Genomic DNA, 21,251 nt, shown 5'->3' with positions numbered 1-21,251 from the left:
CCCAGAGCTGAGAGCAGCACCTTTCCAGCCTTGGAATGAGGAGGTCTGTTTTGTAGGGCCGACTCGAGTCCTCCCTGCTGCTCTGGGCTCCGGGGCCTCAGCAGGCACTGCTGAATCCCTTGGGAGTCTAGGGCTGGCTGTCCAGTGCTGGGTGTGTGATGACCAGACCCGGCTTTGCTGTCCTCACAGCCCGCAGCTCCAGCAGTGACTGCTCGTTCAGCTCCACGGAGGTCAGCCTGAGGCCCGGGGCACAGGACAAAACAGGGGGGTTGTTTGAGGGTAGGCCAGGGCTGGGGGTCAGTGACAGGGGAGCAGTGGGGGGGCAGTGACGGGCTGTTGGCCTGGGCCATGCCAAGGCACACGGTGATGTTAGCTGGCCAGCAAGGGTGCTGTCAGAGGCTGGGGAGGGGGCAGGGACTGGGAGCCAGAGCCCCTGGGGAGTGATGGGGTATCAGAATCATTGGCCCAGACTGGCCACAGCACCAGGAAGCAGATGGATGTTTGGTTTGGCACAGTGGCGAGGCCAAGGGCTTTGGAGAGCCGGTGTCCAGGGGCTGGGTGTGGGTGGCCACTCCAGAGGGCCCTGGGGGGATTTCTCTTCCGTGTCCAGGGGAAGTTCTCAGGCACCCACCCCAACCCTGGGTTGAGAGGCTGTGTCCCCAGCACCCTCCCCCTTCCACCACCTGAGGTTCTGCAGGCGGCATTCTGGGTGCTTCAGGGCCACACACAGGCAGGTCACGGTGGGTCCCGGCAGCTGGCAGCCACTGAGATCCAGGGTGGTCAGGGCAGGGCTCTGCCGAAGCAGGCCGACCAGGAGTGTGTCCTGCAGGCTCGGCTGCTGCAGCCTGGGCAGAGGGCTGGCTCAGGAGCTGCGGTGGCGACCCTGTCCTTCCCCCAGTCCCTCCCGGGCCAGGCCTCACCTGAGCGTTTGCACCTGGCACTGGGGCCAGGCCAGGCCCTCACTCAGCTTGCGCAGGCCTGCCTCACTGACCGCGTTGTGGAGGAGGCCCAGGTCAGTCAGGGCGGGGGCCTCCTTCAGGGCCCTAGAGAGGTCTTGGCACACGGAGTCGGGGAGTTTGCAGTGGTACAGCCTGTGGTCAAAAGCATGTGGGTCTGTGTGCAGGCCCCTTGGCCACCTTGCTGTAGCCCAACTGTGCAAGCTGCTTGCTTCCTGGGGAGCTGAGGGTCAGTCAGGAGAGGTGCTGGCTCCACAGGGCCCCCCTCCTTTGTCATCATGCCCATCGTGACATGCTGGATGATGCTCCACTCTCCCTAGGGCACTCACTATTCTCTGCTGGCTTTTCAGTGAGCTGACACAAACCTTACTCTTATGTTTCATTTCATGTAATTGTCCATCCAGCTAAGGTGGGCCAGAGTTTATTTAGCTAGCCAGTCCCTAGGAAAGGGGCGGCTGTGTTTCTTCTACTGAGGAGCACGGGGTTTGGCGGTAGAGTCGATGGGCCAGGTGTGCTGATCACTTTTGGTGCCCTGGGTTTATTTCCAGGTTGCTGGAAGTGCCGCCCACCATGTAAGCTGTTACCATGCAGCTCACCACCAACACCGGCCTTCCCGTTTCACCAAGCTCCATCAGCACCAACTCCTGGTGTCTTTCTTGCTGTCTGCCCACTTGGCAACAGCCAGCAGGAACTGGAGGGCCGTCTCGGCTGGGTCCTGCACCCACCTCAATCCTCACACCGGCCTCTGAGGCAGAGTCTACTGCCTCCACTTCATAGGGTGGAGATGGAAGCTCAGACAGACGGACTTGCCCAGAGCTGCACCCTGAATTCCTTTCTCTATTGCTTCTAAGAATCCAGAGCGACTGACCAGAAGTTTCTAGTGGCACCTAGCAGTCTTCCTTTGAGAGAAAAATCCTTTCTGGTCTACTTTACCTTCCCCATTATGCTTAGCTGCACCCTGCCCTCCACGCAGACCGGGTGTTCCCTAACCAGCACCTCAGCTGGCCGTAAAGCCCCTGCCCCAGCTCTTCCCTCCTCTGCCCTGTGTGGGCGCTTAGCCTGTCTGCCCGGCTGTCCCACATGGGTTATTTTGTCTGTGTCCCCTGCAGGGGAGGGGCTGGGGTGTGGCCACTCACGTCAGGCTCTTGAGACCGCACTGCTGGCTGGTCATGGCCTCACAGAGTGGACGTAGCGCAGAGGCCTGGGGTTTTCTTGAAGAGGATTGAGAACTGCTAGGAAAGAGAGGAAGGTGAGGCCCAGTGGCCCCCTCCCAGTTCCTCCCTCCTACAAAATATGCCTTCCTGTGATCCTCTGCCCTCACCCCCAAGCTAAGCCAGGACCCCATAACCTCCTTCACCCCAAACTCAGTGAAACCGCGCCCCTCCCTGCTGAAGCCATCTATGGGAGTCCAGTGGGGGCATGTCACCCACATTCCTGATGTGGGTCTGTCCTTGCCCCTGCCGTGGGCGTCCCAGTCCCCTGTCAACATCCTGACATTCATTCTCAGCAGAGGCTGAGCACCTGGGTCAGGTGCTGGGTAGGAGCTGTGTGCAAGACACAGTGCAACAAGCCTTGCCCTGCAGGCGCGGAGAGCCCGCTGGAGGAGACAGGCATGGGCACACTTCATGGCATATGGTGGTCGGGGACACTCCCATGCCCAGACGGACACTTAGGTGCACCGGCCCTCGCGGAGGGCCTGCGGGAGAGGCTGCCCTGCCCTGGGGACTCACGAGCTGCCGCCCAGGCTGCCCTGCAGCCGCTTCATCAGGCTTCTCTTCTTTTTCTTCTGCGCTGGGGCCAGTGCGCAGTGACCCAGCCGCAGGGCCTGCCCCGCGGGGCAGCACCGCACGCAGTAGCTCAGGACCGCCAGGTCCATGCGGTGGAAGCGCACCCCCTCCAGCACCAGCTCCGGGAGGGTGCGCAGGGCCTGGGTCACGAGGGCGTCCTCCTGCGCCTCGTACAGGCAGTAGAGCAGCTCCAGGGCGTCGCTCCGCTCCTCGCCCTCCTCCTGCTCCTCGCCCTCCTCCTGCTCCTCGGCCTCCTCCGCGCCCTCCAGGGCGTCGGCTTTCCCCGCGCCCTCTGGCGCCGGCCTCGGGAGGCCCTGGCCTTGCACCCACCTCAGGACGTCCTGTTTCACGCGCTCTGACGCCCTGAAGCTGAAAGGGACCTTGATGTCGTTCTGTGTGCCCAGCAGCCCGAAGAGGAAGCGCGTGGTGAGCGTGAGGTGGCGGCGCACCTCGACTTTTCCCGAAAGCAGCTCCCCCACGCCCCCGGCTGGAGTCCCGGGAGCCCCCCGGTCCTCCAGCAGGTAGGACATCGCGGTGAAGAATTCCTGGAAGCTGTGGTCCATGAACTGGTAGGTGACGTCAATCTTCTGCAGGCCCGGCAGCTCCTTCTTGCTCAGAAACAGCCTCTGGACTTCGGAGCCGTGAAGTTCCAGTCGACCCAGGTCCTTGTCGGTGAACTGCGCCTTGCGCCTGAGGACGCCCTCGCGGGCCAGGAGGCACAGCCTGAGCAGCTCGCCCTGCGCACGGGCTGCGTTGTCGGTGAACTTTTTGCTCAGTACGATGGCGACGAAAGACAGGTACACGGACGTGGTGGTCTTTGAGGTGCGCGACAGGTCCTGGCCGAGCTCGAGCTGCCGGTGCAGAACGGTGCACACGATCCAGCACACGAAGGGCACGAAGCACAGCTCGAACAGCGTCTCGTTCTCCTTCACGAAGCGGTAGGCACGCTCCGCCCTCCAGTCGTCTCGGAAGAACTTGTAGAAGTACTTCTTCTTGTCCTTGTCGGAGAAGCCGCGCACCTCGGCGCACTGCGGGGAGTTCTCTTGGCCTCGCAGCGTCCTGGGGGCGGCGCGCGTGGTGACAAGCAGGCGGGCTTCGGGCAGCAGCTCCTTGCTCAGCAAGCTGCCCAGCACCTGCGCGCCGCTGGTGGCCTGGAATGGGTCGGTGCAGTGCCCCTCCTCACTGGGCAGCTCGTCCGCGCCGTCCAGGATGAAGAGCAGCCGCTCTGGCTGCGCCAGCATGAGTCGCACCGGCGCGCTGCGGCTCGGGCACTGGTCGAGGATCAGGTCTGCCAGGCTGCGCGTGTCGGGTCCCTCCACCAGCTCGCTGCAAGACATGAAGAAGGCGAAGTCCACCTGGCTGTGGTACAGCTTGCCCGCCGCCCAGTCGTACAGGATTTTCTTGGCGGCCATGGTCTTGCCGATGCCCGCTGGGCCCTGCAGCACCACCGTAAGCGGCCAGTTCCCATCCTCGCTGGGGCTGAACAGGCGGTTGAAGGTGTGGGTGTCCGAGCGCCGCGCGCGCTCTGGCGGCGGCTCCTCCAGGGGCCACACAGGCTGGTCCTCCAGGGCGGCCTCCTCATGCGCGATGAGCAGCTTGGTGAAGCGCTTGTTGATCTTCACTGAGCGGGCGTTCCTCTCCTTCACCTTGGCGTGCCGCCGCAGCACGTGCTCTCGGTACTTCTTCTTGTACTCTGGGGGAGGTGGGAAGGGGACGGGGACGGGTATGTGGGGAGCTCTCTGCCCCTCCCGCCCGGCCCGGGCCTCAGTTTCTCCTGCTGCACCACAGCCCCCACCCCCACCGGCCTTCCCACACCCAGTCTTCCCTGGCATTAGCTGCGGGAAACCTCCCAGTGGCGTCGAGGATGCTCCCGCCAAGAGATATACCTGTGAGCAGCGCCGAGGGGGTGGGTCCAAACCCTGCAAGGGAGACCTGTGGTGAGGCCCCGCCAAATGTGCGGGACGAGGGGGCGCAATCGGGGGTCGGGCCACCCTCAGGCGCGCCCAGGATCCGAGCACTGGGGCCTGAGAATGTGTGACCGAAACGAGCCCCGGCCTGGGCACACCAGGACTTTTCCATGAAAGCTGGATGGAGGGCGGCCCACAGCACCCCCACCCCAACCCCTCCTCACTGTGCAGCCGCTGCTCCTTGAGCTGTGCAGCCACGTCGCGCACGTCAGCCCTCTTCAAGGTCTTGCGCGTCACGTCCAGGGCAGTCTCCGGCCCGAAGAAGCTGGTCAGACGGTCAGCAAGGTCCGTGACCTCCGCGCCCTCCAGCTGACCCCACGGGATGCTGCGTCCATCCTGCTTCGCATCCCGCAGCTTGTGGCGGAAGCGTTTCAGCTGCGCCTCACTCAGTTGCTCAAACGTGTCCAGGAGCAGACCACGGGCGGCTGCTGCCCTGGCCTCCATGCTGAGGGGTGGGCTGGGGGTGGCGCAGGGTCAGCACGTGAGCCCCAGATCCGTGCCACAGTCCCTGGTCCCCGCGCTGGAGTGGCCACAGCGTTGAGAGGTTCCCATGCGCCCCCATCTCCTCAGGTGGCTCCAGGCCAGGGCTTGGAAGCCCTCTACCGGGAGTGGACTCCTCCCCGCCCAGGACCCTGGTCCGGCGCTTTGCTCCAAGGCCTAGCCTCCCACTGCATCGGGGCAGCTGGTGACTTGGGTTCACCCCAGGGCCCACAGCGGGCGCCCCTGACCAAGTGCTGGGGGGTTCCTCCCTGCTTGACTTGGCACACACCTGGCCAGACCAAGTCCAACGCCCAGGATGAGGTGCCTAGAGGGCCTGGGCACTCCCCTCTCCTCCCTTCTCTCTCCTGGGAGCCTGGAGCAGGGCCGGCCTCAGCAGGGGGTGGACCCACCCGGCCCAGGCTGCGTTCTTGAATTTTCCAGGATGCCCATTCTCACTGCACCCTTGGCTGGGGCCCAGCCTTGGGGGCTTGCACCCAGGGCTAACTCTGAGCCCTTGGTGGGGAACCCGCCTCATGGATGCCCTCTGTGGGGATGGAGTCCCTAGAATCCTGACCCTGGGAGGCAGTGGGGGAAGGATGGGGATAGGCGGTGTGAAGCCCCAGGGCGTCCGCAGGGTGAGGGCTGAAGCCAGCTCATCCCCAAGCGACCGCTCTGAGAACCGGCACTCACCTGGAGCAGGTGGCCTCCGGCGGGTCCATGGAGTCTGGCCTGTGGGTCTAGCCCACAGGGCAGCGGTAGGGACCAGAGAGGCGCACCCTCCTCGGGTTGACTGGAGCCAAGTCTTAGTGGGGTTGTGCAGCCCCATCCATACCGCAGACCCGGGCACCACTGGCACGTCCTCTGACAGTCACCAGGCTCCCAATCTCAGGCACCGTGTGTGGCACATGCGCACAGTCGCCCTTTAAGAGCTGTGACTGGTGACCTTTGGTTTTCTTCTACTCCTTTATTAGGATAATGATCTCTGAGAACCCACGGGTGTGGCAGCGAGGCCAGGCAGTCATCAGGTGGCGGCAGAGCAGGGGTGCTGCGCGGAGGAAGTAGCTGGCTCTGAATTAGACCTTAAGCTGTAGCGCCTCAGACAGGTCAAATTCTGAAGGCAGGAGTGGGGAGGGCCTTCCGGGGCACGGGGTGCTGAGGACGCAGGAGGGGCTTGCAGAGCAGCACCAGGGGTAGGCAGGCTGCCACCCTGGGCCAGAGCACATGGACACAGGCTCTTCCCAGCCTGAGCAGGCCGATGGGGAGCGTGTGTGGCCAACGGGGCACCGCATGTGCCGTGAACGTGGGGTTTAGGACAGCGACTGCCTGTGTTGTCTGTGTGAACGTGTTAATACGGCATTTGTGTGGATGTATCAGTGGTAGGCTAAATAATAGTCTCCAAGATAAAAAAAAACAGAGAGAGGAACGGGCACCTTTGAGGAACTGAGGCAGGACTCTGGGATCTCTCCCTGAGGGCAGCTTTCAAACCCCTGAGGGAAGCAGGACTGAACAGGTCCTAATTCCTGGAACCTGAGAATGTTTCCTCATAAGCCAAAATGGGCCTTGGATGTGATTACATTCAGGATTTGGGGATGGGAGAAGGTCCCTGATTGCCCAGGTAGGCCCTAGGTGTCATCACAATGTCACAGATGGGGGCAAAGGGAGGCTGGCATAGAAGAGGCACCGTGACCCCAAAGCAAGATCCAGGCTGCTGGCTTTGCGGGGAGGAAGGGCCGAGGGCCAGGGAGCAGGAGGAGCAGGTGCTGGGAGAGGCCGCGGGGAGGGCGCCCAGCCGACGCCTGCACCTCTGCCCAGTGACACTGTCTGCGGGCCCCTGACCTGCAGAGCTGCAGGAGAACAAGCGTGCGTCATGGCCAGTAGCTTGTTACGGCACCGCAGGAGGTGAGCACAGTCCGAGAGCCCATGTGGACTGGCGGCTCCGGACGCCCTCGCACCTGGGCCTCTGTCACACGCCGTCATCCCTGTGCTCAGTCCTGCTTCCTCCAGGGGCCTTGAGATCCGCTCTTGGGGAGAAATCCCCAAGTCCGGGGGCCTCTATTCCACGAAGATGCCTGATCCTATCTATCTATCATCTATCTATCTATCTATCTATCTATCTATCTATCTATCTATCTATCTATCATCATCTGTCTATATCATCTATTTCCCTCCTATCTAAGACAAACCCGAGGAGGATGCAGCTCAGGGTTTCAAAGGCGCAGCCTGTTGCTCGCAGACCCCTGTCCCCCGGCGGCCTCCCAGGTCGCTCCCCTCCTCTGTGGGTCCTTGCTAGGGCCCCGCCTGTCTATTCTGACTGTCCTCCTGGGCATGGGCGAGGTGGGTGAGGGAGGGGCACTGTTTGATCCTAAAGAACTTTGTGAACACACCTCACTGCCTCTGCAGAGCCCGGAAAGGCAGGAGCAGCGGGCTGGTGTGCTGAAGTGGCTGCACCTGGGCCAGGCCCTGCGCAGGGAGGTGACCAGCTCCCAGGCCCCGGTGTGGGCAGCACCCAGGAAAGCCAGGGAGGGGACAGGATCTCCACGGGGTCAGAGTCCTGAGACAAGCCTTTAGCAGTCTGGTCTCAGCTGCTGGAAGGACCGACTCCCCTGAGTGCTTGTGGGGTTCAGCTCCGTGGACTTGCTGGCCCCTGGCTTAGCCCCTCTACATGCTGGGACTCTGTAGAGGGCTTTGCCAGTAAGCCGACAGTCAGGACAGCAAATGCAGATGTTTCAGAGCTTGACCATGGATGGAATCTGGACTGTGCATAGTGTGGTGGGCTTTGCAGGGCCCTGGGTCTCAGCCTCATGCCCAGACACCCCAGTGTGCCCCGACCAGCCCCTCGCTGAGTCCCGCTCCCACACACTCGAGCACTGATAGTAGACAGATGTCCCGTGTAGGCCCCTGCCGCGCCCCTCCTGAATACACCTTTGTCTCTCCACAGCATACATTTCTGAAGGCAAGTTCTCTACAACTGTGCTGTCCCCCTTTCTTGTTTTAAACTGGAAGTGCCACCATCAAGCACACAGAGTCCTAAGCGAGACTGTCTGGCTTCAGGTCCTGGCTCCACTTGCCAGTAGCTGGTGATACTGGACAAGCCGCTAGCCTCTCTGTGCCTCCGCGTCTTCGTCTGTAGAGCGCGTGGTGTGGCACCTTGGCGTCGAGGGCTCAGAGCAGCGAGGCCGTGTGCATGTGCCTGGGCCACTCCCGGCGCTAGTTGTTGCTATCATGCCTGTTCTGGAGGCCCCCCGCTGTGAAGCCATGTTTTCTGGGGTCACCAAGGACCTCTGAATATTTGAATCCGCCTCAGTTCTGACTCCTGCTCACGTCTCCCCAGCACTTCACTCTGCTGACCATGAACCTTCCCTCAAAATGCTCTTTTCCTTTTGTCAAAGGAACTGAGGGATGAAGGTCGGAGCACGATGGGCTGGGGTGGCGCGGGGCCGGGAAGCCATGTGGCACCTGCTCTGCATTCTGATACATTCTGCAGGATGTGATCTGGGAATGCCAAGGTCATCCCTGTCTCCTAAGACAGACCCTACTTGAGTGGACTCTGTGCCCCATAAACTCTCAGCAGCTGCTGATAAAATCCTTGGAAAAGTCTGATAACACTTGGGAGGCAACATATAGGAAACTTTGCCATGTGGTGAGATGTGGACGCATGGGGATGAGGAGAGGGTCATGGCTGGGGGTAAGGAGAAGGCCAAAGGAGTGCGGGGAGGAGAGAGGGGAGCGGGCAGACAAAAAAGAGAAAATAAGAGCAGGGTCGGGTGGGGAGCCAGCGTGGCCACAGTGCCAGTCCATTCTGGATCTTGTCACCCACGAGGTTAGCTTCTGAGCAGGGTCACTTTTAAAGGCATAACTTTGAAATCTTTAACAAAAAATTTAGACTGCATTGTGAATTTCCTCAGTCGGGGAACCTGATCATTTCTTCATGGAAGCTTCCAACAAGGTCTCCTTGGAGTCTTCAATGTCACCCACTCTTCTTGGGGGGGCCCTCCCCTTAGTTCTTGAGTACGTCTAGTGCCTAAAGCAGGGTCCTTCCTTCTGTGTTCTGAGCAGCCCACTTTAACCTTTTGCATTAGCACAAAAATAAAAAAGTGAAATATTTAGGCATAAATCTAGCAAAATATGTATAAGATCTATATGAGGGAAACTACAAAGCTCTGATGAAAGAAATCAAATATCTAAATCAATGGAGAGATATTTTATTTTCATGGATAGGGAGACTCAATATTATTAAGATGTCAGTTCTCCCCAAATTGACCTGTGGATTTAAAGCAATCCCAATCAAAATTCCAGCAAGTTATTTTGTGGCTATTGACAAACTTATTTTTAAGTTTATATGGAGAGGAAAAAGACCCAGAATAGCCAACATAATGCTAAACAAGAGAAGTCAGAGCACTGACACTGTCTGGCTTCAAGACTTACGTAAAGCTACAGTGATCAGGACAGTGTGGTTTTGGCAACAGGCTACACAAGAAGATCAATGGAACAGAAGAGAGAGCTCAGAAACAGACCCACACAAATACAGTCAACTCATCTTTGGCAAAGGAGCCAAGGCAATATAATGGAGAAAGGATCTTTTCAACTTTTTGCTAGATTAAAAGGCTTAGGTATCCTTTATTCTATTTTATTTTAATTGAAGTATAATAGACATGCAAAATTATATTGGTTTCAGGTGTACAATATTTTGATGCAACCTTTAGATACATTATGAAATGCTCACCACAGCAAGTCTAGTTCCCATCTGTCACCACACATCGTCATGACAGTATTATTGGCTATATTCCCTATGCTGTATTTTAGTACTCTTGTCTAATTTATTTTATGACTGGAAGTCTGTACCTCTTAATCCTTTTTGCCTATTTCACCCAGAAAGAATAGCCTTTTCAACAAAAGGTGAGGGAACAGCAGGACATCTTTGTGAAAATAAAATCTAGATACTTTGCACCTTTCACGAAAGTTAACTCAAAATTCATCATAGACCTAAATGTTAAGTGTGAAACAGTGAAATTTTAGAAGATAATAGAGTCTAGGTAATCTTGGGTTTGGTAAGGTCAAATAGATACATCAAAAGCATGATCTATGAAAGAAAACAATATGTTTGATTCATTTAAAACTAAAAACTTTTGCTCTGCAAAAGGCGCTGTTAAGACAGTGAGAAGACAAGCCACAGACAGGGAGAAAGTATTTACAAAAGACACACCTGATAAGGAACTGCTATCCAAAATATACCAAGAACTTTCAAGACTCAACAATAGGAAAACAAAGGACCTGCTTAAAAAATGGTCAAAAGAGCTGGACACTTCACCAAAAATGATGCTCAGATGGCGATAAGTATATGAAAAGGTGTTCAACATCGTATGTCATCAGAGAAATACAAATTAAAATAATGGGATACCACCACACGCATATTGGAATGGCCGTGATCCCGAACACTAACCCCCTGAATGCTGGCGAGGTCGAGGCGCGGCAGGGGCCTCCGCTCACCACAGGCGGGAACGCGGTTTGGCGGTTTCTTAAAATAAACATACTCTCACCAACTACTCAGCAATCTCACCCCTTGGTTATTTACCCAAAGAAACTGATAAATTATGTCCACACAAAACAGCGCATGGATGCTTATAGCTTCATTAATAATTGCTAAAACTTGGAAACAGCTGCTTTGGTAGGTGAATGAATAAACAAACTGTGGACCATCCGAACAATGGAGTATTAATCAGTGATAGGAAGAAATGAGCTCTCAGGCCATAAAAACACACGGAGGGCCCTCGCACGCATGGGGCCACGTGAGAGAGGCCGGGCTCTAAGGGCCACATGCGGTGTGATTCCAGCTCTGTGCAGCTCTGGAAAAGGCAACATGGTGGAGACAATAAAAGGGTCAGTGGTGGCCAACATGTGGGTACTAAATCTTGGAAATATGACTGTACACATTTATCCAAATGCACAGAAGGTACAAAGCCAAGATTGAACCTAAATGAAAACTATGGGCTGTAATTAATAAGGAGGTATCAAAATTGGTTCATCAATTGTAGCAAATGCACTACATTAAGGAGTTAATACTAAGGGAAAGAGGAGGGTTAAAACTCTGTACTTTCTGGGAAACTTCTGTAAACCTAAAATTGCTCTAAAAAAGTCTATTAAACAAACAAACATAAAACCCCACAATGTGATACCACTTCACGCCCAGTAGGATGGCTGCAGTGAAAAGGCTGGAAGATGACAGGTGTTGGGGGGCTGCTGGCGGGAACGTGAACTGGTGCAGCCCTTGTGGAAAACAGTGTGGACACCCCTTAAAGTGTTGAACGTGGTGTTATCACGTGACCCAGAACTGCCCCTGAGGTAGGTACACAGGGAATTGAAAACATACTGTCTACACAAATGCGCTGTGACCTGGCTCTAAATTCTGAGCCCCAAAGTCCACGGGAAGCAGGGTAGACCCCACTGCGCTAAGCCCAAAACAGAGGAGTCGGGCAGCTGCTGGCTGATGGCATCACACGTGCTCTCTGTGCTCTCAGAAAAACCACACGGCTGTTGACACACTTCCGTTTCCTGCTGAAGTAACCCGAATACCCAAGAAACTGGGAGCCCTTGACAGCACCCCTGGGCTCCCCAGCGAGCCTGACTTTGGGGGGATGTGCCAACCAGCCGGTGGGGCAGTGTCATAGAGACTTGTGGTTTTCAGCTTTAAAACAAGCCCCTCCAGCTCCCCTCCCTCGGAGCACACTTAGAAAGGCTGAGTCTCCCCGTTTGCAAACCGTCTTTCTGTAATAAAGCTCTCCTTGATCAAACTTATAGTTTTCCAGAGAGATCTGTCGACAGGGCACAGTAGCATTATTCATAATAGTGGAGAAGTGCAAGCACCCTGAATGTCTGTGGATGAATGGGCCAGCGCTGCGTGACCTATCGTGCATTTCCAGCCTGGCACCTGGCACAGCGTGGACAAACCTTGAAAACGTTGATGCTCAGTGAAGGAGGCTGTACCTGGAAGGGCAAACACTGTCCGACTCTGTTCATATGAAATGTCCAGAAGAGGCAAACCCCTAGGTAGAAAGCAGAGGAGGGGCTGCCAGGGGCTGGGGGTTGGGGAATGGGGGAGACTGCTAAAGGGCAGGGGCTTCCTTTTGGATGAAATGTTCTAGAACCGATGGTGATGATGGCTGTACAAGTGTATGAATAAACTGGGGATTTTATGGTATGCAAATTATCTCTAACTAAAGCGATTTTAAAACTATTCATCCAGTCTGTGGCTTCATGAGGGAGTCTTCTGAGCAGTTGCTTGGCACACACACCCAGCACCAGGAAGCCGGGTTCCCACAGGCTGGGGTGGCCTGGCTGCGGTCAGGGGCTTTGATGGACCAACACAGCCTGAGCAGCAGCTGGCCCAGGGGAGCTCCGAGGGGCCCTGGACCCAGCTCCCACCATCTGGGGCCGCTCCCTCCCTCACCGCCAGCAGGTGGGAAGAGTGAGACAGGAGGGATGAGGCCATGCCCCTTGCTGCCGGACCAGACCCCGGTTTGCACATGTCCCTTCTGCTCGCCCTCTGGCTGCACACTCGTGGGCCCCACTCAGCTGAGGGAGTCTGGGTGCCCAGCCTGAATTCCAAAGACACGCCGCCACGGGTCTGTTCTCCCAAAGGATAGGGTTTCGACCCCACCAGTTCCCTCCACGTGAGTGTATTCCAGCGACCGCCATGCTCGTGCTGTGTCTCTTGCATCAAAATCCAGCCCCCCTTGCCCCTGTGTCCATGTCCCTCTGCAAATGCCCTTCTTCCCCTCAGAGATCCAGAGAGCAGGCTGACGGTCAGACACTCCACCACTGGGCACCTGATTTACCAAGAGGTTTGGCAAAGAAGCCAGATGGGGGCCAGTTTCACTGGCCTTTGAAATGAGACAAAGAAACATTATCCAGCCTTAAAAGGAGGGACTCCTGGCCCCACTGCAGCGCGGGGGACCTGAGGACGCTGTGCTCAGTGAAATGGGCCAGACCCAGAGGGACAGACGCTGCGTGACCCCCTCCCAGGAGGGCCTGGAGCCACCAGATACATGGGCACAGGGAGTGGGTGGGGGCGCCCAGGCTGGGGAGGGGCGGAGGAGGGTGTTTGGGGGGACAGGGCTCCAGTCTGGGGAGATGGGGAGCCCTGGAGGTGGTGGGGGTGGCTGCAGACCGCGTGAATGTGCCTAATGCCACCGAGTGTGCACTGAGATGTGGCTAAGGTGGTGAGTTTTATGCTAGGTTTATTTTACCAAAATTAAGAAAAATAAGACAAAGAAAGTCAGTGTATCCATAATCTGATTAATTATTAGCTCAAGTGTTCTCCCCGGACAGATCAGAAACCAGTGCTCTGTTTGTTCGGTCAGGAAGGACTGCGGCAGGTGCTCTAGAACAGCGGTCCCGCGTCCCAGCGGGAGGGCAGGGCCCATAAAACCTTCCTGAGCTTATCGCACACTGACCCTTACCACCCTATGCTCACCTCCCTCTCAGAGCCTGGGCTGCTCTGAACCCTGAAACCCCTCAAGGCTGAATTAATCATTGCCTTACTGGCAGCTTGTGGGGTGCGTCCCGCCAGCCTGGGGCCCCAACCTTTGGCCGCAGCCCCCGAGGGGAGGGCAGGGCAGCGCCTGCCTTGCCTGGCCCAAGGTTCCTGCCCCTGGGGCCTCCTGTGGGCAGGGCTTGGTGGAGGGCTTGGGTCTCAGGTGGAGTTCTCCTTCAAATGGTGGCCTGGACCCACACTTCAGGGCACAGACGCCACCTTGTTGCCTGATCCTTGGAAGGGGTGGGGGGCAGCTTTGTAGGAGGCCCAAAGCCTAGAGCCAGGTGGCATCTGAGGTGCAGCTGCGCAGAGCCCTTCCTTGGGGGCAGCAGGGCAGTCCCTGTTGTCCTGGAGACGTGGGGCTCCTGGCCTGCAGAGGCCTCGGCGGGACCGTGTTCAGGGAGCACCTGGGGAGCCCCAGGGCTTGGCTCATGGCTGCTCCTGTCACAGTGCAGCCGCCTGGCCCCCGGCCCCCTGGAGTGGCCCCCATGGTCCTAATCACTGCCACCCAAGTTCACTCCCCCTGGACTCCTTTGCCAACCAGGACCTCTGAGCTGTGAACCTTACCACCTTCTGCTGACCTTTGCCCTCGTGTCCCCAGCTCACTCTCTGTGGCAATTACTAGGGTGGCTGTCACCACCCCGGACCTCCTCTCACTTCACGGTTCCCACTTGGCAAAAACCTAACTGACCCCACATGTGACCTGTGCTGCAAGGCAGAGCCCCCGTGGCGACCTGCTGGCCCCTGGCTGCACATCCCTGTGTCTGCGCCCACTGCGGCCTGCCTGCCCTGGCCCCCTCCCCACCATTGCTCCGTCCTCCGGGCTGCTCCCCCGTGTGAGTCTCCTTCACCCACTTTGACTCCTGGGCACCCGTACTCCACTTTGCCTGCCCACCACGTGCCCCTGCCCTGCGCGCGGGGTCTCCTCTCTCTGCTGCTGGGCTCCCTCCCTCTGACCTCTGTCCCTGGCCTGCCCTCCCCTCCCTGCACTCCTGTGCCAATTGTGACTTTAAATACCTCCTCCATGTGCAGAATTCCCTGATGTAAGCTTCCCTCCAAACATCCATCCTCTCCCGTGGCAGATCCTAGAGCTACATTAAGCTCATGTCCAGAGCAAATTCCGTTCTTCCCCAAATGTGCCTCACCTTAGCCTTCCCATCTCAGATTTTGGCAGCTTAGCCCATTCAGTTGCTTGGCCTGAAACCCTGGCTTCCTCGTGGGTCCTAAGGTTCTCTGTGGAGTCACATCTGGGCCCCCCCACCTCCAAACTGTCCCTCTGGTCCAAGCTGCCTGCCTGCCACCAGATTCCCCACATTCCCCTGTGGCAGGTGCCCTAACCCTGACCTTACCCCAACTCCACTGCCAGAAGGACCCCTGAGGACACCTCAGTGGGTTGTAGCCCTTCCTGCTCAATGCACCCCACGGTTTCCTGATTCACCGCAATGGCCCCAGGGCCCCAGAGGTCTTCAGGCCCCTCTGCTGCCTCTGTCTTCGCCTCCCCATTCTGGCTGCTCTGCTCCTTCTGAACCCGCCACTCCAGGGCCTCCTCCGGGAAGCCCACATGGCTCACATCCTAGCTTCCTTCCAGCGTTTGCTCCAATGCCACTTTCTCTGTGAGGGTCGTCCAGGCCACCCTTGAAAATTCTGTGAGGCTGAGGCCTTCTCACTTTGTTCACTGACGTGCCCTGGCTTTGAGAGCGCATCACACATCGGAGGTGTACAGTCAGAATTTTTGAATGAATGAGCCCAGTGATTTTCAGCAGGCAAGGGAAGGGGCCTGAGGGATTTCTTCCCCACTGGCATTATTTGAAATTTTACAAGCAATGGTTAAATACATTGTTCCTAAGAAAATCTGACGATAATCATGTGACTTTAACTGTAAGTGTGGCCCTGCCCCCCCCCCCGCGCCTGCCCCTGTTGTTTCTGCAGATCATCACTTAACTGTGCAGTCTGACACCGCAGACCAGTTTTGGTGCAATTACATGGGTAAATGGCTATATGTTCATTTAAATTTGAAGACTTGTGAAACATAAACAAATAATAAAAACATGTTTTTTATTATTTCATTAATTTTTCTGACACAAAACATAATACAAATCAGTAAGTAATCACAAAGTGAATGCTTGGATCAGGGGACGGACCTCAGCTCGCTTGGAGGCCCTCCCCATGCCCAAGGTGTGGACACCCCCTGCCCTGCCCAGGACCCCGACTTCCAACCGTCCTGTTCTGAGCCTTCACAGTGTGGGACGCACGGTATTCTCTCAGGTCTGGCACTTCCTCTCAGTGTTATGACTGAGATCCAGGCGGCTGCATGGTTTTATGTGAGCGCACCATAACTTATTTTTCCATTCAGCTTTGGTGGACATGCCCAGCTGTGGCTACACTGCTGCTAGAATAGGCCAGGCCCAATGTGAGTTTGCGCACGTTTCGCCCAGCCCGCGTCCTCTGCTCTGTCCGGGGTGCGTGCGGCCCACTTTCGTTCTAATTGCCAGGCTGCACCTAGGTTCTTGCATTGATTCACACTCACCTCCCCTACAACGGCAGAGCCTGCTTCTCAGTTTTAGCCGCTCGAGTGTGAGCACGGCATTTCCTCATGGTTTTATTGGACGCTTGGGCGTCTCACTTTGTCAAGTGTCTGTACGAGGCTTGGTCCATTTCCTATCAGGTTGCCTACTTGTGGACTTAACAAGAGTGACTTCTTTGTCATGAGACTGAAAATATTTTCTTAACTTGAGGTCTGTCCTTTCTGTCTTTTTGGTAAAAGACACTTCTAATTTTAATGAAATACAATTAATCCATCATTTCCTTTTGTCCTTTTAAATCCTTCCCCAGCTCAAGAATGAAGGTATTCTGTATCACTTGCTAGGAACTTTATTGCTTCACCACCTATTTGGAATTGATGTCTGCATGTGGTGTGAGGTGGGTGGCTCGTTTTTTTCTGAATGGGCCCCAGCAGCCTTTGCCTGTCACCCCTCAGCTGCCCCTCACAGCCACATGGTCACAGGGCTTCAGTTCTCCAAGTTCGTTCCCTGGCACCTGCAAGACTGCTGGTGTTCTTGTGCTTTGCACCTCTGCTTCCATCTCTAAACCCGTGTCTGAACACCCACCCACCAGACCCGTCGGGGTTAGGGTTGGAATTGCCCTGAAACTTTAGTTCAATTTGGGGAGAATTCACATTTTACAACAATGTGTCTTTTAACTGATAAATATGTCCCTCCAATTACTTAGGGCTACCTTAAATTCTCTCCAGAATGTTTCACATTTTCTATGTAGACATCTTACACATCTTACATTTGATTTTTTTTTAGGTAGTAAACCTCGTTTATTAGCTCAGGAACTGTGCTGATACCCTCAAATCCAGGTTCCCAGTTGCCAGCCAAGGGCAAAGCTTGCAGGCAAAACCTTCCTAAGGAGACACGTCTTAGTCTTACTATATTAATTTTTTTCTGCACATCATCCCTTTTTGTTTTTGCTTTTTACTTGAGTTTATTATATTATTAGGGCATTTTTAGGTTCACAGAAAATGGAAAAGGTGCAAGAGTTCCCACATATCCCCTGCCCCCTCACACGTCTAGCCTCCCCCTCTATCAACATGCAGGGTGGGGTGGTACATTCTTACAACTGATGAACTTATGCCAACCCATCATTATTTTACCCAAAGTCCACAGTTTCCATTAAAATTCACTCTTGGCGTTTTACCTTCTATAGATTTGGACAAATGTATAAAATATATCCACCATTATAGTATCCTACAGAATAGTTAGTTTCATGGCCCTAAGAATCCTCTGTGACCCACCTGTTCACCCCCCTCCCCCGAGCCCCTGGCCACCACTGACCCCCCACGGCCCACAGTGTCGCCTTTTCCAGAGTGTCATGGAGGTGGGCTCACAGCGCGTGGCCTTCCCAGGTCGGCTTCTCCCCCGTGGTCCTGTGCGTGGGAGGGCCCTCGTGTGTTCTCCTGGCCTGATGGTGCGTTTCTCTTTAGTGCCAATTAACACCCGTCGTCGGGCTGGTCCACAGTCTGTCCGTCACCGTGAAGGACGCCTTGGTTGCTTCCAGGTTTGGGCTGTAAATGATAAATCTGCTGTAAACATCCGTGTGCGGGGTTTGGTGTGGACGTAGTTTTCAGCTTCCCTGGGTAAATACAAGGAGTGTGATTGCTGGATCGCGTGGTAAGAATGAGTGTGGGTTTGCAGAACCGTCAAACTGTCTTTGGACGCGGCTGCGCCACCTGCGTTCCCGCCCGCGGCGAGTGGGGGGCCCTGCCGCGCCTCGTCCTCGCCAGCATTCGGGGTGCCAGTGTTCCGGATTTCGGGCACTCGCATAGGTGCAGCGCGGTGGAGTCTCACGGGCGTTTAGTTTGCGCCCATCTCCCTGGCGACTCAGATGCGGAGCGCCTCTAACGTGCTCATTCGCCGTCGTGAGCCTTCTGTGAGCCTGCCCACCGCTCCCCCGGTTTCCCGTTGGCGGCCCAGGGCGGCCGGGGTGGCCGCCCCGCAGGCCAGGCAGGCTGTGCTGAGCCGGGCTGTCGGGCCCTTGCTGGCGAGTTCTCCCCGGGGGCGGCCCGGTTATGAACGGAGCGCTCCGGTGCTCCTGTTCCCTCCCAGTGCCTGGGGTACTAAGGAGTCAGTGACAGTCACTGCCACGTGGTGGAGCTCCTGCGGGTGACACTGACATGCAGGGCCCCAGTGACAGGGTCCCCTAGGGTTTTTGACTCGGATTTGTCCACACGGAGCCTCCAGAAATTCATCATTTATGGCTCAGCTTTCCCCACCCCGGCTTTGGTTCCCCAAGGAGGTTTCTGCTCAGGTAAGTTGTGATTCCCTGGGTCCACCTGTCTGTTTCTCCAATTTGGGGAGCATTAGTTTTCCCTGTGACCCTATTTGTCTAATGGATCTAAAAACAACTGCTGATTGTTCAGCTTCTTATTTGTTAGAATGGAGCACTGACCTCCAAGCTTTTCTTTTCTTAAGGTATCATTGATATACACTCTTACGAAGGTTTCACAAGAAAAACACTGTGGCTATTACATTCACCCTTATTACCAAGTCCCCCCCATACCCCACTGCAGTCACTGTCCATCAGTGTACTAAGATGCCACAGAGTCCCTACTTGTCTTCTCTGAGCTACACTGTCTTCCCTGTGACCCCACACACACCATGTGCACCAATCATGATACCCCTCAATCCCTTTCTCCCTCCCTCCACACCCACCCTCCCCCACCCCTCCCCTTTGGTAACCTCTAGTCCCTTCTTAGGTTCTGCGAGTCTGCTACTGTTTTGTTCCTTCAGTTTTACTTCCTTGTTATAGTTCACAAATGAGGGAAATCATTTGGTATTTGTCTTTCTTCGCCTAACTTATTTCACTGAGCATAATACCCTCTAGCTCCATCCATGCTGTTGCAAATGGTAGGATTTGTTTCTTTCTTACAGCTGAGTAGTATTCCATTGTGTATATGCACCACCTCTTCTTTATCCATTCATCTACTGTTGGACACTTAGGTTGCTTCCATATCTTGGCTATTGCAAATTGTACTATGATAAACATAGGGGTGCATCTGTCTTTTTGAATCTGAGAAGTTGTTTTCTTTGGGTAAATTCCTAGGAGTGGAATTCCTGGGTCAAATGGTATCTCTATTTTTAGTTTTTTGAGGAACCTCCATATAGCTTTCTACAATGGTTGAACTAGCTTACATTCCCACCAGCAGTGTAGGAGGGTTCCCCTTTCTCTGCATCCTTGCCAACATTTGTTGTTCCTAGTCTTTTCTATGTTGGCCATCCTAACTGGTGTGAGGTGATATCTCACTGTGGTTTTAATTTCCATTTCCCTTCTAATTAACGATGTGGAGCATCTTTTCATGTGTCTGTTGGCCATCTGAATTTCTTCTTTGGAGAAGTGTCTGTTCAGATCCTCTGCCAATTTTTTAATAAGGTTATTTGCTTTTTGGGTGTTGAGGTGTGTGAGTTCTTTATACATTTTGGATGTTAACCCCTTATCAGATATGTCATTTACAAATATATTCGCCCCTACTGTAGGATGCCTTTTTGTCCTGCTGATGGTGCCCTTTGCTGTACAGAAGCTTTTTAGTTTGATGTAGTCCCGTTTGTTCATTGTTTACTTTGTTTCCCTTGCCCGGGGAGATGCGTTCAAGAAAAAGTTGCTCATGTTTATATTCAAGAGATTTTTGCCTATGTTTTCTTCTAAGAGTTTTATGGTTTCATCACTTACATACAGATCTTCGATCCATTTTGAATTTACTTTTGTGCATGGAATTAGACAACAATTGGCCTCCAAGTGTTTTACATGCTGGACTGGAAACTGAAGCCCTTTTGATATTTTTATGACTTTTTGTTGTTCTGTAAAATGTTGGGTTTTGTTTTATTTTCTAATTGCTTATCAATGGTATAGAACTACAACAGATTTTTGTATATTGACCTTGCAAATATCTATTAATTGCAGTAACTTGTCTGCCAATTCTTTTGGTCTTTTGACCTCCTCAACCATATTGTCTTTAAATAAATATAGCTCATTTCTCTTGTTTCCAGTCCTTACAACTTTTATTTATTTTTCTTGCCTTATCACACTGACTAGGTCCTACAGTATAATGTTGACTTGAATTGGTGATAATAGACATTGCTGCTTTGTTCTGATTCTGAGATGGTCTCTGTGTTTCACACTTAGCTATGATGTTTACTTATCTTTTTTTTTTAAATAAAAATGACACCAAGAAAATTCCTTCTATGCTTACTTTGCTGCCTTAAAAAACGATGAATGGTGTGCCTCATATCAAAATTACCGAGTATCATAATTCTTCCAAGTGGTAAAGATACCTCAAGACAAATGCTGGGCATAGAAGCCACAGGGCATAAATCTGCAAAGAAATAAAAAGCTAACCTTTTCAAACAATATTGCTTCTCTCTCACTTACCAACTTTACATTTCCCTGTATGGCCCCGGAAGATGACTGGTTAGCCAGAGACGGGTAAGATTCCTCAAGGGAGGAACAACCTAAGACAGGCACAGTCGCTGGGGGGTCATCAGGTGAGAAATTGGGGATCAACAGAGGTGAGGCTTAGAACCTCAACCCCCCTGTTTTGAGAGAAATCTTCTGCATCCGTGGATGTTTTGTTGCCCTTGTCTAGCTTGGATGAATACTTAGTCTATAGGCACAGACCTGATCATCTACATTTGCCCTCTTACAGCACTAAACTATGTTTTCTACCTTTATCTTGCATCTACCTATCACTTCAGCATTTTATTAAAAATAATAATAATAATAAGGGAGAAATGTGGGATTCACATATAAAACAAGTGCAAAAATCAAACTAATAATCAAAATTGACCTGATTGTTTATAGTTCATGATGTGTGATCAAAACCGAAAGTTTCTGTGATGACTGCCCTTGCACTGTTCACCATGTAAGAACTTATTCACTATGTAAGAACTTGTTCACTGTGTAAGAACTTGTTATGCTTCAGAAGATTGGAGACTGTTGAGAATTAGGCTTGGGGTGGATTAATGATTGTGCATTG

The 21,251-nt window shown here is 54.1% G+C and overlaps 1 protein-coding gene across 3 annotated transcripts; it reads right to left on the bottom strand.

The window, feature by feature from the left end:
* Positions 1 to 63: 63 nt before the first annotated feature.
* Positions 64 to 6,101, bottom strand: NLRP6 (NLR family pyrin domain containing 6). 3 transcript variants are annotated; one of them, XM_036927180.2, is made up of 8 exons: positions 5,881 to 6,101; positions 4,875 to 5,167; positions 4,630 to 4,662; positions 2,687 to 4,436; positions 2,093 to 2,188; positions 921 to 1,091; positions 684 to 845; positions 64 to 236 (listed from the first exon to the last, which is right to left on the bottom strand). In XM_036927180.2, the coding sequence occupies exons 1-8, from the start codon at positions 5,907 to 5,909 to the stop codon at positions 128 to 130; spliced, it is 2,643 nt and encodes an 880-aa protein (XP_036783075.2). In that variant the 5' UTR covers positions 5,910 to 6,101; the 3' UTR covers positions 64 to 127. The 3 variants fall into 3 exon arrangements, with proteins under 3 accessions (XP_036783075.2, XP_036783076.2, XP_057362789.1); XM_036927181.2 differs by having other exon boundaries at positions 4,875 to 4,975; XM_057506806.1 differs by having other exon boundaries at positions 2,093 to 2,185; positions 5,881 to 6,100.
* Between the last annotated feature and the right edge of the window lie 15,150 nt (positions 6,102 to 21,251).

Source organism: Manis pentadactyla, chromosome 9 (genome assembly GCF_030020395.1).
Source record: "Manis pentadactyla isolate mManPen7 chromosome 9, mManPen7.hap1, whole genome shotgun sequence".
In the NCBI taxonomy this organism is placed as follows: domain Eukaryota; kingdom Metazoa; phylum Chordata; class Mammalia; order Pholidota; family Manidae; genus Manis; species Manis pentadactyla.
This window is presented reverse-complemented; position numbering and strand designations above follow the sequence as displayed.

Excerpts from the sequence above, each read along its gene's own strand:
- NLRP6 (XM_036927180.2), bottom strand. The coding sequence starts at position 5,909 with ATGGACCCGCCGGAGGCCACCTGCTCCAG. Across the intron at positions 4,663-4,874 it reads CAAGGAGCAGCGGCTGCACA|GGTTTGGACCCACCCCCTCG; the intron begins GTGAGGAGGGGT and ends TCTCCCTTGCAG. Across the intron at positions 4,437-4,629 it reads CCCCTCGGCGCTGCTCACAG|AGTACAAGAAGAAGTACCGA; the intron begins GTATATCTCTTG and ends CACCTCCCCCAG.